Raw genomic sequence first — 17,714 nt, forward strand, 5'->3', positions numbered from 1 at the left:
AATAGATTTTGAATTTTCAATCAAGTCAGATATTGGACCTCTGTTTTAGTTTTTTACCTGTATTGTTGTTTTTTGAGTTGTTATAGGACATACTTAAAAGGGGTCTGTCTTCTCTATCCAGTTCCTGGTGGTAAGCGTCCTCTTCCAGACAATCCCAACCTCTGTCACCAGGATTAAGGAAATCCCCCATCATTGCTGCTTTATTTGCTATATGGACCCAGCGCCTAAGCTGGTAGGACAGCAGCCTTTTAGCATGCTGATATGCCATGACACTTAGGAGGACCCCCAGTCACTGCCAGACCTTTTATATATAAGCCAACAGGGTAATGATGTCCTCTGGCCTCTCAGGAGGAGTGAGTGTAAGAAGCCATCAGAGCCAATTTTCTTAATTGTTTGTACTACATGGGTTTTTCCCCCTATAACCCTTATGGTCAGGGTCTTTGAATTAACTTTTCCCCTGTGAGAGGAATGTGCAATACCCTTTCGTGGAGCAGCAATAACTTCTTCCCTAGTTCAATTCTCAACCTAGCTTTCTGCCCCCACATTCTATTCCAGCTCACGATCATCTTCCTTATCCTCACGGGGTTTCTCAGTTTTAATATTAATGTTATAATTTCCTAGATTTTTTGTTGACTTCAGTTTCTCAAGGATTGCTTTGTTAGATAGAAAACAGCTGTCTAAGCTAATCACCCTCTTAGCAACAACCTGAAATCCAAAGGATTGTAGAAGTCTAACAACACCCCTTCCCTCAAGGTAGCAGGTCCTGAAAATCTTTTGGCCAGGTTTGGAGCCAAACCTCTCCCTTCCATCTTGGCCTCCTTCTGCCACAGTTTCCAGTTTTCTGAGAAGATACCCCAGAGAAACCACCACACTAAGGTCAGAGAGACACATGCATCCCTGGGCACAAATGCAAACCCACTGATACACTCTGCACTCCCTCCTCCTGTGCTCCTGGGTGAATGCTGGCCTAGGGAGTCAAAGTATGAACGAGTCACCTATGTCTGCCTCCTGGTGAGGAAGAGGTTAAGCTCAGAGGTGAATGTGCTTAAGGACTTGGGAGATGGCCTCAGAGTCCACACTGTATATACTCTCTTTTTTGTGACTTTGTGCAAGTGACTTAATATCATTGAAACTTGTGTAACTCATCTGTGATATCAGCTAATAAAAGCATGCACTTCATAGAGTATTCAGTTCAGTGCTGCAATGTATAGTGTCTTGGGTTCGGCAAATGGCAGTTCTTAATGCCTGTATGCTACATAGCAAGGATGGAAGTAGGCTGGGACTCAAATTCCCACTGATATCTACCACTTTGCTATTGTGTTTTAATCTCTCTGCCTGCTTACTCTCCCTTACCAGGTAAACTGAGGAGTAGGGAAGAGTTAGGGGAGACCCAGGAGGGAGGGTGTAGGGACCTGTATAGTCTAATCTCCTGAATAAAATATGCCTCTATCATTCAGGGCTACAAACATTACTTTTTCAGCAAGTTTCCTATATCTCTTTTTTCTCTATCTATAAAGAGTGGTAGCATGGATAGAATCAACCAATCCAGTGTCACTGAATTCCTCCTATTGGGCCTCTCTGAGAGCCCAGAGCAGCAGCCTCTCCTATTTGGCATCTTCCTGGGCATGTACCTGATCACTCTGTTGGGGAACTTGCTCATCCTGGCCATCGGCTTTGACCCTTACCTTCACACCCCCATGTATGTCTTCCTGGCCAACCTCTCTTTTGCTGATGCCTCCTTTTCTTCCACCACAATCCCTAAGATGCTGGCAAACATCCAGACACATAGTCGGACCATATCATATGGTGGGGGCTTGGCCTGGATGCAGTTTTCCTGATAATTGATGCACTATATGACTTCCTATTGGCCTGCAGGGGTGTCTAGCCCATGGCCTGCGGGCCACATGTGGGCCTATGAATGCAGCCCAACAAAAAATAGTAAATTTACTTAAAACCTTTTCTTTGCTCATCAGTTTTTGATAGTGTTTGTGTATTTAATGTGTGGTCCAAGACAACTCTTCTTTTTCCAGTGTGGGCCAGAGATTCCAAAAGATCAGACACCTTGGGGGTGATGGCCTATGACTGCTATGTCCGCCATCTGCAAGTCCCTTCACTACTCCACACTCATGAGTCCTCTTGTGTTTGTGCTCCTTCTCATAGCGTGCTGGGTTCCCTCCAGCCTCACTGCCCTCTTACACACCCTGCTCATGGCTAGGCTTTCCTTCTGTGCAGGCAGCACTGCCCACCACTTCTGTGATGTGGTCCCTCTACTGCAGCTCTCCTGCTCGGACACCAGCACCAACCAGGTAGCCCTGTTCACTGTGGCCTCCATGTTACTGGCCTTCACTCCCTGATTATCATGTCATATGCACACATCATCTCCACCATCCTCAGGGTCCCATCTGCCTCTGGCAGGCAAAAGGCCTTCTCTGCCTGCGGGTCGCACTTCACTGTGGTGTGGTCTTCTTATTCTACTGTATAGCAGTCAATGTGTACCTGTGTCCCCATTCATCACACGCAGGGGTTAAGGACAGGGTTGCAGCTATATTTTACACAGTGGTGACTCCCATGCTGAGCCCCTTCATACAGCCTTAGGAACAATGATATGAAGACTGCACTGAGGCGGCTTTTTGGAATTCACAACTTTCTTCTCAGGGACTGCCAGAAAATCGAACTGTATGGAAGTCCGACAACCAAGGATTTAAAGAAGAAACATTCATTCATATGGGTAAGAGGGGCTGAGAGGACGCAGCATGGTGTGGCCAGGCAGTGGCAGGTGGCGGCGGTGGTGGTGGCCAGTGGAATGGAAAGTCCTACATTCACATGCAGTGGATGAAAACTGGGAGGGACAACTGGGGAGGGAGTGATCCCAGCCCCAGGCCAGACGTGCAGCCCAGGGTTCCAGCACCAGAAAATAAAGCCTCATGACCTCTGCCTGTAAAAACCTATGGGGGTTAGGGGCAGTGGAACAAACTGCCAGTTTCTCAGAAGGGTCTGTGTAAAGGGTCCACAGGGTCCTAGAACATACAAAAACCCACCCACTCTGGGAATTAGCACCAGGGCAGCAGCTAGAAGGGCACCAGTCACTTGCAGGAAGTGGAGGAAGTGACTGGAAATGCAGTGAGAGCTGTGCAAGTGGCATTGTTCCCTCCCTGACCCCTACCGCTCCCTCATATACAGTGCCACAAAATGACAAAGCGGGTTGCACTGCCCTGGCAATACCTAAGGCTCTGCCCCTTACAATGTAACAGGGAGTCAAAGAAGCTCTACCTAATAGACAGAAACACAGGTAGGCTGCCAAATTGAGAAAACAAAGAAATACAGCCCAACTGAAAGAACAGAGCAAACCCTGGAAAAAGAAATAAATGAAATGGGGATAGCCAAACTATCAGATGCAGAGTCCAAAACACTGTTGATCAAGATGCTCAGAGAAATGATTGAGTGTGGCCACAAAATGAAGGAAGAAGTGAAGGCTATACAAAGTGAAGTGAAGAAAAATATACAGAGAACCAACAATGAAGGGAAGGGAGCTGGGATTCAATCAACAATTTGGAACAAAAGGAAGAAATAATCATTCAACTGGAACAGAAAGAAGAAAATGATTTCTAAAAAATGAGAGGTTTAGGAACTCTGGGACAGCTTTAAACATACCAACGTCTGAATTATAAGAGTGTCAGAAGGAGAAGAGGAAGAGAAAAAGATGGAATACTTATTTGAAAAAAAAAAAAGAAAGAAAGAAAACTTACTCAATTTGGTGAAGAAAATAAACATACAAGTCTAGGAAGTTCAGAGAGTCCCAAACAAGTGGAACAAAAGAGGGCTACACCAAGACACATCATAATAAAAATGCCAAAGGTTAAAGATGAAGAGAGAATCTTAAAAGCAGCAAAAGAAAAGAAGAGAGTTACCTATAAATGAGTGCCCATTAGACTATTAGCTGATTTCTCAAAAGAAACTTTGCAGTCTAGAAGGAATTGGCAAGAAGTATTCAAAAAGATGAAAAGCAAGGACCTATATCCAAGATTACTCTATCCAGCAAAGCTATCATTTAGAATGGAAGGGCAGATAAAGTGCTTCCCAGACAAGGTAAAGCTGAAGGAGTTCATCATCACCAAACCATTATTATATGAAATGCAAAAGGGACTTATCTAAGAAAAAGAAGAAGATCAAACCTATGAACAGTAAAATGACATCAAACTCACAACTATCAACAATGGAACCTAAAAACAAAAACAAAAACAAACTAAGCAAATAACAAGAACAGGAACAGAATCACAGAACTGGAGATCACATGGAGGGTTATCAGCAGGGAAGGGGAAGAGGGAGAACGGGGGAAAGGTACAAGGAATAAGAAGCATAATTCCTAGGTACAAAATAGACAGGGGGAGGTTAAGAATAGTATAGGAAATGGAGAAGCCAAAGAACTCATATATACAACCCATGGACATGAACTAAGGTAGGGATTGCTGTATGGAATGGGAGTACCATGTCGAGGAGGATAAATGGGAGAAAGAATGGGACAACTGTAATACATAATCAATAAAATATACTTAATGAAAAAGAAAAATACAATAAAAATAAACTACAAAAAATATTTATAGCTTTCCACATATTTTGTTATTGGTTTCTTGAAAAACTTTTTGTTTTTAATTTTTTACATTTATTATGAAATAATTTTAGATTTGACAAAATATTGCAAAAATAGCAAAAAGCATTCTTATCTACTTTAAAACAAGCTTCCTCAATTACTACAGTGCAACTACCAAATCAAAGTGTTCTTGATAAAATTCTATTAAATAATCAACAGACCTCATTTAAATCGTCACTTGCCAGTCATGTCCTTTTTCAGGTTGAGGATCCAGTCTAAGATCACACAGTGCCTCTCACTGTTAAAATTTCCTTTAATTTTGTGTAGCTCTTCTGTCTTTCATAACCTTTCATAACCTTGACACGTTTGAAGAGTCGTGGACAGTTAGCTATTTTGTAGAATGTCCCTCACTTTGGGGTTGTCAGATGTTTCCCCCTGACTGAACTCAGATTATACCATTGTGACATATCATGAAAGTGAAATTATATCCTTATTATATCATATCAGGAAGTAAATAGTGCTGGCATGTTTTATTACTATTGATGTTCATTTTGGTCTCTTGGTTAAAGTGATTTGTCTTTTTTTGTAATGTATATTGAAAATAGCTTTTACAGTGTGTCAATTGTCTTTTATTTTGTTTACAGTGTTTCTTTGTCATGAAAAGTTTTAATTTATATCATCAACTTCATGAAAAATTTATTATCTCTTAATTTTGAATGAAAGTGGTTTTCTTGACTGAAATTGGACAGTTTACTAGGTTTCCTTCTAGTACTTGTATGACAAATGGCAACCCGTTCGTCTCAGAACATTTATTAAAGTTGCAGGCAGTTTCCTGATACCAGAGATTCACTCACTAGGAAAAGACTAGGGTGCACATGTCATCTTGTGCATTTAAAATGGCAAATGTCGCCCTAGCTGGTGTGGCTCAGTGGATTAAATGTTGTCATATAAACCAAAAGGTTGCCGGTTCGATTCCCAGTCAGGGCACATTCCCAGGGCCTGGGTTGTTAGCCAGGTTCCCAGTTGGGTCAGTGAGAGGCAACCAGTCAATGTTTCTCCCACACATCAATGTTTCTCTCCCGTTTTCCCTCCCTCCCCTCTCTCTAAAAAAGTAAACAAATAAAATCTTTTAAAAAATAAAAAAATAAAATGGCAAATCTCAAGCTTCTCTCTGAGAGGGGTGTGCAAAAGGAGAGGGAAGGAAAAGTATGCGAAGGGAGAGGAGAGGGAAAAAGAGAAGAGAAAATTGGGTATGATTTGTGTTTTAAGCAGTATTTGCATGTTACAGCATATGTATTGACACTGCTAAGGACTTTGTATGTGTTATCTTTTTGAATTCTCACAACAGCCGTAGATGATAATTACTGTAGTTACTGTTACTATTCACTTGTTTATATTCTGAAACTGAGACACCAGGATATTGATAACTTGCTGAAAGGCATACAAGCTGTAAATGGTAGGTCTAACACATTAATTAGCCCAGGTATTTCTGACTCCAACATATGTCTTATTTTCATTAAAAAAATATTTTAAAAGCCTGAGTATGTCAGTGGAGCTCTGTAGAGTCACAATTATGTAGGAAAGAAATCAGCAGAGTGCAGTGCAGTTTCCAAAATTTCTCCTGTGTGTTATTTATTGAAAACTCCTCTGTGGGTGGTTAGGATATATCCTTAGCAGCATCCCTGGAGGAGATGCAGTAGTGAAATCAACACAGTTATCTTTTTAAACAATTTTGTTAAATTTATTGGGGTGATACTGATTAATGAGATTATACAGGGTGGTCCAAAGTAGGTTTACACTTGTGAGTACACTAAACAGAGTTATTTATTACTTATTAATTGTATTATTTTTTATATGAACAACTGTAAACCTACTTTTGCCCCACCTTGTATAGGTTTCAAATGTACAATTCTATCATACATCATCTGTATATAGCATTGTATGTCCTCCACCCAAAGCAAGTCTCCTTCCGTCATCATATATTTGGCTCCCTTTTCCCTCTTTTTTTCTTCCCCCACCTCCGTCTCTTTGGTAACCACCATACTGTTGTCAATACAGTTATCTTTTAAAATAGATCTAAACATAGACTGTTGGCATAGTGCTGAAGAATGAAGGTTCAGTAGGATAAACTTGGTGAGAACCCCAAATAATGTGGCCCAGACACCCTTCTCTCTGATTGTGTGGCTTAATTCCTAAATCATTTCAGAATATCTAACCAGAGACTTATGCTCAAGCAGGGGGCATGGTTCCTTGTAGGGGATACCAGAATCTCCGAGGCTGTTTACTCGTCCATCCTCTAGTTTCTTACTTGCCTTGCCTCATCTTCAAATCATTTGCTAGGATTTGAAGAAGTTATTGATTGGAATTGTTTGTGTGAACGGTGTGAGGGAAGCAAGAAAAAAGAAAACTAGTAATTGAGAGGAATATGTGGATTCCTGTCCATTTAGGCATAGAGTAACTATTAAATGTATGCATTTTGGAATCAGTTATCTGTGTTCAAATTCTGGCTTTGCCTCTTATTAGCTGTATAACTTCAGGCAAATAATTTAACCCTTTTGAACCTTTGTTTTCTCTTTTGTGCAATTCAAATATTTACCTCAAAGATGCATGTTGAATATTGTTGAAGATAATGAAGATCTACCCATAAGACCTGGAACAAGTACATTTACATATTTATATAGATAGTTTTTCTTCAAACCCTCTCCAAAATACCGCATGATAGAGAATAGTTTATTACCTGCTTTTATGGGTGAGGAAATTGTGGCCCAATGAGGTTATTTAATTTGCTCTAGATTAGAAAGCTAGCAAGTAGATGTAGATACCAAGATAACTCTATAAGCTGATTTCCCCAAATGATGTCTTTGGCCTCATGGAAATCGCAGTGCCCTTTGGCTCAGGAGTCTCCCCAGGGCACTCTTCATGTCTTTGTTTCTCAGGCTATAGATGAATGGGTTCAGCAGCGGGGCCACCACAGCATACATCACAGCTGCAATCCTGTCCTTGCTGGCAGAATCGTCAGTGGAGGGAATGAAGTACACCCCAATGGCTGACACATAGAACAAGCACACTGCTGAGAGGTGGGAGCCACAGGTGGAGAAGGCCTTCCACTTCCCACTTGCCGATGGGACTCTCACAATGGCAGCCACAATGCGGACATAAGAAATGATGATTAGCAAGGGGATCAAAATGGTTAATGCCCCTCCCCAGTATATCAGCACACACTGGTTGACATAAGTATTGGAACAGGAGAGTTTCAACAGAGGGAGAAGTTCACAAAAGAAGTGAGGGATGATGTTGTCTGTGCAGAAGGATAGTTGAGCCAGGAGAATGGTGTGGGTTAGAGAGTATGAATGAGAGAGGATTAGGGACATGACCACCAGCAGGATACAGCATCTGGGACTCATGACCAGGGTGTAGTGAAGGGGGTGGCAGATAGCCACAAGCCGGTCATATGCCATCACTGCCAGGAGGAAAACATCTAGACCAATGAACCATAGGAAGAAGTAGATCTGAGAGAGGCATGCAGCATAGGTGATGGTGTGCCTGTGGGCCAGCATGTTCGCCAGCATCCTAGGGACCGTGGTCGATGATAAACACAGGTCTGTGAGGGAGAAGTTGGCCAGGAAAAAGTACATGGGGGTGTAAAGGTGTGGATCAGATCCAATGGCCAGGATGATGGCAATATTCCCCACCAGGGTGACCAGGTACATACTCAGGAAGATGCCAAAGAGGAGAGGCTGCTGTCCCTGCTGCTCAGACAGTCCCAGAAGGAGGAATTCAGAGACTCTGAATGTGCAGTTTCCCGGTTTCATGCCGCTGGTATAACTAAGGAATACAGTGGAGGATGGAGCTTCAAAACTTTTCTTGCCCTAATATTGTCTTGATGAGAACAAAGGCATAAAATAAAGATGGCATCGGGATGTTAATAGCTATTCATGATCTCACCAAAGCTTAACTCTATGAGTAGTTATTATGTCCATTTTATTGATGAAGGAACAGAGAATCTCCTAGAAAGAGACAGAGGTAACGTTTAAATCTGGAAATTCTGACTTTAGAGTCTTTGATCTTATGCTCTTCACTGATCTGGCTTTAATGAATGAGGCACCCAAAACTAATTCATTTATTCGTTCCACATTCAATGAGTACTTAGCATGTATCAGTCAGTGCTGTAAGTACCAGAGAAGCAATGGTAACAAATACAGTAAAGTTTCTGCCTTTGTGTAAATAGTATTCACATCAGAGGAGTCATGCAATAAGCACACAAACAAAAAAATGCTAAAATGAAAACAAATATAGTGATGACTAGCAGATTACTTCAAATTTGTTGTCAGCAAAAAACTCACTATGAAGGGGTGGAGAAGTAGGCACCAGCAAAGAACTGGGTGGAAGAGTGTTTCAGATACAGGGAACAGTAAATGCAAACATGGGATGAGCACAGGCATTTGGAGGAGCAGAAAGGAGACAAGTGTGGCTGAAGTGTGGTGAGCGAAAGAGAGTGGTAGGAGAGGGGATTGAGGAGGCAGGCAGGGGCAGGTCCCATGTGGCCAGAGAGCGCACATTCTCAGTACAGAAACCTGTGGGCATGGGTGTGTGTTTAAGCAGCAGACAGTCACTATCTGATTTATGGTATGGAAAGATCATCCTGCTACTGTGGAGAGAAGGATTGTAGGGACAGGGACGCAAACAGGGAGTAAGGAAACACATAGGGTGTTCAGAGCGAATTTGGGCTGTGTTTCAGAGAGCTTAGTGACTTGCTCAAGGAGCTGTAAGTGGTGGCTCCAGGCTCTAAAGTAAAAGGTTTCCACTCCTGCCGCACCCATAGAGGTACAAATAGTGAAATTCTCTGAAGTAAAAAAGAAAGAAGTAGGTCATTTCCTTTATCAACAAGTGCCGTTCAAAAATTAGATACCTGAAAGAATCAGAGACATGATCTCTAGAATATTTCTCAAATGGAAGAGTCCCAGGAATGTCCTGGAAACATAAGGAGGCTAAGAGGAGAGGAGCCAGAGTTGTGGATATTTCTTTGTTATTCCTAGACAGTGAGAGAAGGAAAAAGGCAAAGGCTTCAGGGACCATTTGCAGGATCATAGATGTGGAAATTTTCACTTACGACATGTTTACTATGTTCCAGTGATTGTCTACCATTTAATCCATACAACCTGCATGCCATATTTATCTTACATTTTCAGATCAGGAAACAGAGAGCTCCAGGAGACTAGCTGACCAGCATAAGATCATGTAGCTAATAAGAGGGCAAATAGATATTCAAACTAAGATTTCTCTTCTACCAAACCTGGAACTTAGTCTGTTATGCAATTCTACCTCCTAAAGCAGGCAGACCTTTATTTTCTCAGGGATACTATAGGTATTTGTCAGCCACTTTGGGAACATAACTGTGAAGTCAATCCATCCTTTAGCTGCCCCCACAGTGGGTCTAGGGAGCCATGTTTGTCATTTTTCACCTATGCAAATATTCCTGATGCCAGGAATGCCTGCAGGCACTGGGTATTTAAAGTTAATCTAAACAGGCACAGTTCCTGTGCTTACAGGCTAGTTTGGGAGACTGACAATAAGCAATTAAACAAGTGAACATATAGTCACAAACCTGATTAGTATTGAAAAGGAGAGATACGGTGATATCACTGAGAAAGTATAATTGAAGGGCCTAATTTAGATTATAGAGCTCAGGGAAAACTTCTTTGAGAAAGTTGAATATAATTTGGTACCTGGATTAGTAATTAGCTATATCATGAATAGAAGAAAGGAGTAGGAGTATGAACCTTTCAGCATATATGAATGTCCCAAGGTGGTAAAAAGGGTCTGGCTGGTACGGGAAGACCAGTGTGGCTGGTAATAGTAGCAAGATGATCAGTTGCATGGAATATGTATGACCTGGGCTCTCTGGCCACAGGTGATGGTACCATGGAATCAGCTGATTCAAAAAAAGTCAGGTGGGTTGTCTTTTCCAAACTTGGAGTTAGTGATATAGAGAGTTTAGCCAGTTAGTTTTGGGCTCTGAAGATAAAAGTTCATGTAGGATTTGAAGTTCAGGTAGAGTTGGGCAGCCTCCTAACCACCGCAGCCTTAAAAGGAACAGAAACGATTCTGCACAGACATATCTGCACAGAGAACATTGGAACAAAGTCAGAGAAAAGAGCAGTCAAGAGGTGTGACATTTCAGAAAGACAGAGAGTAGCTGACTCATAATTTTCCAGCGTGATTTCACTCTCTTGAGTCTTTCCCTCCATAAAAAGAGAAAGAATGACATAGTGCTCAAGAGTGCAGACTCTGGGGTAAGACAGACCTGGGTGTCAATCCTGCTCCTGTCATCTATTAGCTCTGGGCAAATTATAAAGCATCACAATGATCATAGCACCAATAGCAAGAAGAGTCAACAAGTATTGGCTGTTAACATCCTGCCAGGCACTGTGTGAAAAGTGCTTTACTTACCTTATCTCATTGTATTTTCACTATCTTATAAGGTGAACTCTCTATTTTTCAAATATGAAACTGAACTATAAAGAAGTGAAGTGATTTGTCCCAAATGAGGCAGCTGGTAAGCAGAAAAGCCCAGACTAGAACCCTAGTCTATCTGACTCAGTCAGTACTTACCCAATTGATCTCAGCCAATCTCAGGTGTTACTGAGCAGTGAGGTTCTGCAGCCTTAACACTTTCCCTTTGGACAGTGGCAGATTCACATCACAGTCCCCTCTGGAGACTTTGCCTTTTCCCCTTATCAGATGGAAATATAGGGAACTGTGCAGTAGGCTTCTGGGGCCATAATAAATGAACCAAGAGGGCCAGAGGGGGCTCTGTTGAGAATATTTAGTAGTTTTGGAGGCCCCAGGGCTCTCATTAGTGGAAACAGAAACTAATCTGTTTCTGAATCCCTAAAGAGAAGGGGGAGGGCACTGCTGTTTTCAAATGGGATTCCTGTTCTACTTGCAGATTCTCAGAGAATGTTCCCCTAGTCTATCACCTCTGCAGGCCCCGCTCTGAGCTTGCTGCTGTTGCCCTATTTACTTCTGTCTGTGACTAAGAGAAAGAACTTGGGTAACAGATGGAGACAATAGGAATGATGCATCTCTTTTCTCATCTGAACTTGACATTGTTTTAGTCCAAGAATCTTAGCCAATATTCTAACCCTTGTGTGTGTTATTATCTTCATCAAGTGCAACCAGTGTCTTTTGTAGAACAGAAATTCTTAAATTTAATGTGGACCAATTTATCCGTTTTGTCTGATATATTTTGCTCACCATTTTGTTTGTGAGATTCATCAGTACTTAGTATGTATTTGATTTATTTATTTTCATTCTGTTCCACTGGGTAAATATACCACAATTTTTAATCCATTATAGTATAGATGGATATTTAATTTTTTTCCAGTTTTGGACTGTTCTGAATAGGGCTGCTGTGGATATTCTTGTAAATATCTTTTATACAATATTTACAGAATTTTACAGATACACATGTTCAATTTTTTGAAGTCCATACCTAGGAATGAAAATGCTGGGTCATGGGGAATATATTAACAGATACTATCCAATGACACCCCAGAGGGTTTAGACCGATATATACAGTAGATGCTCTTTTCTGAAGTTTCAGTTTCATGAATTCAGTTACCCAAGGTAAACCATGGTCTGAAAATATAAAATGGAAAATTCCAGAAATAAACAATTCATAAGTATCAAACTGCATGCCATTCTGAGCAGTGTGATGAAATCTCGCACCATTCCGTTCCATCCCACCTGGTACACGAATCATCGCTGTCCATCCAGTGCATCTATGCTGTATTCACTAACTGCCCTGCTGGGCACTTAGTAGCTGTCCTGGTTATCAGATCTGTCATCATGATATTGCAGTGCTTGCGTTCAAGTTAGCCCTAGTTTGTCCAAAGTGCAAGAGTAGGGATGCTGGCCATTTGGATATGCCAAAGAGAGGCCATAAGTGCTTCCTTTAAGTGAAAATTCTATGATTAGTAAGGGAAGAAAAAAACATGCTGAGGTTGCTAAGGTCTACAGTAAGAGTGAATCTTCTATGAATTTCTGAAGAAGGAAGGAAAAGGAAATTTGTGCTAGTTTTGCTGTTGTACCTTAAACTGAAAAAGTTATGGCCACGATGTGTGATAAGTGCTTAGGATGGAAAGGCATTAAATCTGTGGGTGGGAAATATGAACAGAAAACCTGTTCTGATTGAGGGCAATGTGTTGTGCCAGGAAGTCTATAGGAAGACTTCAGCAAGGGATCTCCTGGAACAAGTGACACCAAGCTGTTTATGGCAAGTGAGGGATGGTTTCACGGATTCAGGAGTAGGTTTGTGTTTTATCATCTCACATCATCACAAGAAGGGTGAGACAATACAATAAGATATTTTGAAAGACCACATTTACACAACTTTTATCAGGGTATATTGTTAGAATTTTTCCATTTTATTATCATTGTTAATCTCTCACTGTGCCTAATTTATAAATTAAGCCTTTTATAATAGGTATGTATATATAGGAAAAACAGTATATATAGGGTTTGGTACTATCTAAGGTTTCAGGCATCCACTGGGGGTCTTGGAACATATTCCCCACAGATAAGGGGGTACTCTTGTACTAGCAATTGTGCATAAAGGGGTCTTAGTTGATTCACACCCCCAAGTCCATGAGTCGTTTTTCCTTTTTGCTCATTCCCTCCAATCTCTAACCCTCCACTCCCTTAGCTGTCATCCTGTTCTCCATCTATGAGGCTGTCTCCATTTTGCTTATTAGTTCATTTTATTTATTAGATTCTACATATGTGTGAAATCATGTGGTATCTATCTTTCTCTGGCTTGTTTGACTTAGCATAATGTTCTCTAGGTCCACCCATATGGTCACAAAGGGTAAAATTTTCTTTTTTATGGCCAAGTAGTATTCCACTGTATAAATGTCCCATAGTTGTTTTATCCACTCATATACTGATGGACACTTAGGCTATTTCCATAATTTGGCAATTGTAAATAATGCCACAATGAACATAGGGGTGCTTATATTCTTTTAAATTAGTGTTTTGGGGTCCTTTGGATATATTTCTAGAAGTGGGTTTACTGAGTCAAAAGGCACATCCATTTTTGATGTATCTCCATACTGCTTTCCACAGTGGCTGCACCAGTGTGCATTCCCACCAACAGTGCGAAAGGGTTCCCATTCCTCCACATCTTCACCAGCACTTGTTTGTTGATTTATTGATGATAGCCATTCTGACAGGTGTGAGATGATATCTTATTGTGGTTTTAATTTGCATTTCTCTGATGACTAGTGACATTGAGCATCTTTTCATATGTCTGTTAGCCATCTGTATGTCTTCTTTGGAGAAGTGACTATTCAGGTCCTTTGCCCATTTTTTAATTGGGTTGTTTGTTTTTTTGGTATTGAGTTTTTTAAGTATTTTATAAGTTTTAAATATTGACCCTGTATCAAATGTATCAGCGAATATGTTCTCCCATTCTGTGGATTGTCTTTTTATTTTGTTGATGTTTTCCTTTGCTGTGCAAAAACTTTTTGGTTTGACATAGTCACATTTGTTTATTTTTTTCTTTTGTTTCCCTTGCCTGGGGAGATATATCTGATAAAATATTGCTACAAACAATGTCCAAGATTTTGCTGCCTATGTTTTTTTCTACATTTTTTATGGTTTTGGGTCTACCATTTAAGTTTTAATCCACTTCAATTTATTCTTGTGTGTGGTACAAGAAGACAGTCTAGTCTTATGTTTCTGCATATATCTGTCCCATTTTCCCACACCATTAATTGAATAAACTGCCTTATCCCATTTTATGTGCTTGCTTCCTCTGTTGAATATTAATTGACTATAAAGGGGTGGGTTTATTTCTGGGCTCTGTATTCTGTTCCATTGATCTATATATCTGTTTTTATGCCAGTACCATGCTGTTTTGATTAATACACCCTTATAGTATAGTTTGATATTAGGTAGCATGATTCTTCCAATTTTGTTCTTTCTCAGGATCACTGTTACTGTGGGCCTTTTGTGGTTCCACATAAATTTCTGAAGTATTTGTTTTAGTTCTCTGATGTATGTCATTGGAATCTTGATAGGAATTACGTTGACTCTATACATTGCTTTGGGTAATATGGACATTTGAATGATGTTAATTCTTCCAGTCCATGAACATGGTATGTGCTTCCATTTACTTGTATCTTTTTCAATTTCTTTCTTTGGTGTGTTATAATTTTCCAAGTATAGGTCTTTTACATCTTTGCTTAGGTTTATTCCTAGGCATTTTATTCTCTTTGAAGCAATCGTGAATGGGATTGTTTTCTTAATTTCCTTTTTTGTTAGTTCATTATTGACATATGAAAATGCAAATGATATCTGGATATTAATTTTGTATCCTGCTATTTTGCTGAATTCATTTATTAGTCCTCGTAGTTTCTTGGTGGAATCTTTGGGGTTCTCTATGTACAGTATCATGTCATCTGCACTTAAAGACAGCTTTACTTCTTCCTTTCTAATTTGTACTCCTTTTATTTCTTCTTCTTGTCAGATTGCTGTGGCTAGGACTTCCAGTACTATGTTGAATAAGAGAGATGAAAGCAGACATCCCTGCCTTCTTCCTGGTCTCTAGGGGAATGTTTGCAGTTTTTGCCCATTGAGTATGATGCTGGCTTTATTATGTTTAGGTATATTCCCTTTAGTCACACTTTGCTGAGAGTTTTTTATCATTAATGGGTGGTGAATTTTACCAAATGCTTTTCCTGCATCTATTGATATGATCATATCATGTGGTTTTTATCCTTCATTTTGTTTATGTGGTGAATTACATTTACTGATTTGCAAATTTGTACCAACCTTGCATTCCTGGAATAAATGCCACTTGATTTTCTTTTTGATGCATTGCTGTATCTGGTTTGCTAATGCTTTGTTGAGGATTTTAGCATATATATGAACATTGGCCTATAATTTTCTTTTTTTGTTGTGTCTTTATCGGTTTTAGGATTAAGATAATGCTGGCCTCATCAAATGAGCTTGGGAGCCTTCCCTCCTCTTGAATTTTTTGTAATAGTTTGAGAAGCAGAGGTGTTAGTTCTTCTCGGAGTGTTTGGTAAAAATCACCTGTGAAGCCATTAAGTCCAGGACTTCTGTTTGTTGGGAGTTTTTGGATTATTGCTTCAATTTCACTAAATATAATCTGTCTATTCAGTTTCTTAGATTCTTCCTGATTTAGTTTTGGAAGATTGTATGTTTCTAGGAATTTATCCGTCTTGTCCAGGTTGTCCAGTTTGTTGGCATGTAGTTGTTCATAATATTTTCTTACAATCCTTTGTATTTCTTTGGTGTCAGTTGTTATTTCTCCTTTTTCATTTTTGATTTTTTTATTTGGGTTCTCTCTTTTTTTCTTGATGAGTATAGTTAAAGATTTGTCAATCTAGTTTATCTTTTCAAAGAACCAGCTTTTAAATTCATTGAAATTTTGTATCTATTTTTTGTTTAAGACTCTTATTTTGTTTATTTCTGCTCTGATCTTTATTATTTCCTTCCTACTACTCTTTTTGGGCTTTGTTTGTTGTTCTTTTCAATTTCCTTTGTTGTAAAGTTAGATTGTTTATTTGAGCTTTCTCTTTTAATCTTTCTTTTCTTTTCTTTCTTTCTTTCTTTTTCTTTCTTTCTCTCTTTCCTTCCTTCCTTCCTTCTTCCTTCCTTCCTTCCTTCCTTCCCTCCTTCTTTCCTCCTTCATTCCTTCCTTCCTTCTTCTTGTAATACTATGAATTTCCCTCTTAGGGTTTTTGTTTTTTCATTTTCATTTGTTCCACGGTAAATTTTGGTTTCTTCCTTGATCTTGTTGTTGACCTATTCATTGTTTAATAACATGTTATTTAGCTTACATGTCTTTGTGTGTTTTCCAGTGTTCTTGTGATTGATTGTTAGTTTCATAGCATTGTGGTTAGAGAAATGCTTGATATTATTTTAATCTACTCAAATTATTGAGACTTGGTTTGCATCCTAACATGAGGTCTATCCTAGAAAATGTTCCATGTGCACTTGAAAAGTATGTATATTCTGCTGCTTTGGGGTGAAATGTTCTGAAGATATCAATTAAATCCATTTGATCTAGTGGGCCATTTAAGGCTGCTGTCTCCTTGTTGATTTTCTGTCTGAAAGATCTATCCATTGATCTCAATGTGGTGTTAAAATCTCCCACTATGACTATATTTCTGTTGATATCTCCCCTTATATCCATCAAGATTTGCTTCACACATTTAGGTTCTCCTATATTGGGTGCATAAATGTGTACTAGGGTTATATCCGTTTGTTGTAGTGTTCCTTTTATCATTATTAGTATCTTTCTTTGACTTTAACTGTATCCTTGGTTTTAAAGTCTATTTTGTCAGATATAAGTATTGCAACCCCAGATTTTTTTCCCCTTTCTTTTTCCATGAAATATCTTTTTCCATCCTTTTACTTTTAGTCTCTGTGTACCTTTCAATCTGAAGTGGGTCTCTTGGAGGCAGCATATGTATGGATCTTATTTTCTTATCCATTCAGCTACCCTAGGTCTTTTATTTGGAACATTTAAGCCATTTACATTTAAGGTGATTATTAATAGAAGTGTATTTAGTGCCATTTTACTGTAGATTATTTTCCTCTGTTTTTCTTCTCTTTGTCTTCTTTTTAAAAACATTTCTTTATTTATTTAGAGGGAGGGGAAGAGAGGGAGAAAGAGAGGGAGAGAAACATCAATGTGTGGTTGTCTCTCACCTGGCCCACACTGGGGACCTGGCCCACGACCCAGACATGTGCCCTGACTGGGAATCAAACTGGCGACCCTTTGGTTTGCAGCCCACACTCAACCCACTGAGCTACACCAGCCAGGGTCTTCGTCTTAAATCAAACCCTATAATACTTATTGCAGTACTGGTTTGGTATTAACAAACTCCTTTACCTTTTTCTCATCTGAAATGCTCCTTATTTCTCCTTTGATTTTAAGTGACAGCCTTGCTGGGTAAAGTAGTCTTGGTTGTAGTTCCTTCCTTTTCATCACTTTGAATATTTCATGCCACTCCCTTCTGGCCTGAAGTGTTTCTGTTGAGAAATCATATGACAGTCTAATTGGTGCTCCCCTGTATGTAACTACCTGCTT

General features: G+C 39.7%; 1 protein-coding gene and 1 pseudogene across 1 annotated transcript; one reads left to right on the forward strand and one right to left on the reverse strand.

Annotated features, from left to right (window-relative positions):
- The first annotated feature begins 1,526 nt into the window (after positions 1 to 1,526).
- Positions 1,527 to 2,354, forward strand: LOC112306525 (olfactory receptor 1N2-like; annotated as a pseudogene).
- A 4,771-nt stretch (positions 2,355 to 7,125) lies between these two features.
- Positions 7,126 to 11,224, reverse strand: LOC112306523 (olfactory receptor 1f45). The gene is made up of 2 exons (XM_024562497.3): positions 11,201 to 11,224; positions 7,126 to 8,595 (listed from the first exon to the last, which is right to left on the reverse strand). Exon 2 carries the CDS (start codon positions 8,398 to 8,400, stop codon positions 7,456 to 7,458), a length of 945 nt encoding a protein of 314 aa, XP_024418265.2. The 5' UTR covers positions 8,401 to 8,595; positions 11,201 to 11,224; the 3' UTR covers positions 7,126 to 7,455.
- Positions 11,225 to 17,714: the final 6,490 nt, after the last annotated feature.

The sequence above is a fragment of the Desmodus rotundus genome, chromosome 1 (genome assembly GCF_022682495.2).
Source record: "Desmodus rotundus isolate HL8 chromosome 1, HLdesRot8A.1, whole genome shotgun sequence".
Lineage (NCBI taxonomy): Eukaryota > Metazoa > Chordata > Mammalia > Chiroptera > Phyllostomidae > Desmodus > Desmodus rotundus.

Excerpts from the sequence above, each read along its gene's own strand:
- LOC112306523 (XM_024562497.3), bottom strand. The coding sequence starts at position 8,400 with ATGAAACCGGGAAACTGCACATTCAGAGTCTCTGAATTCCTCCTTCTG.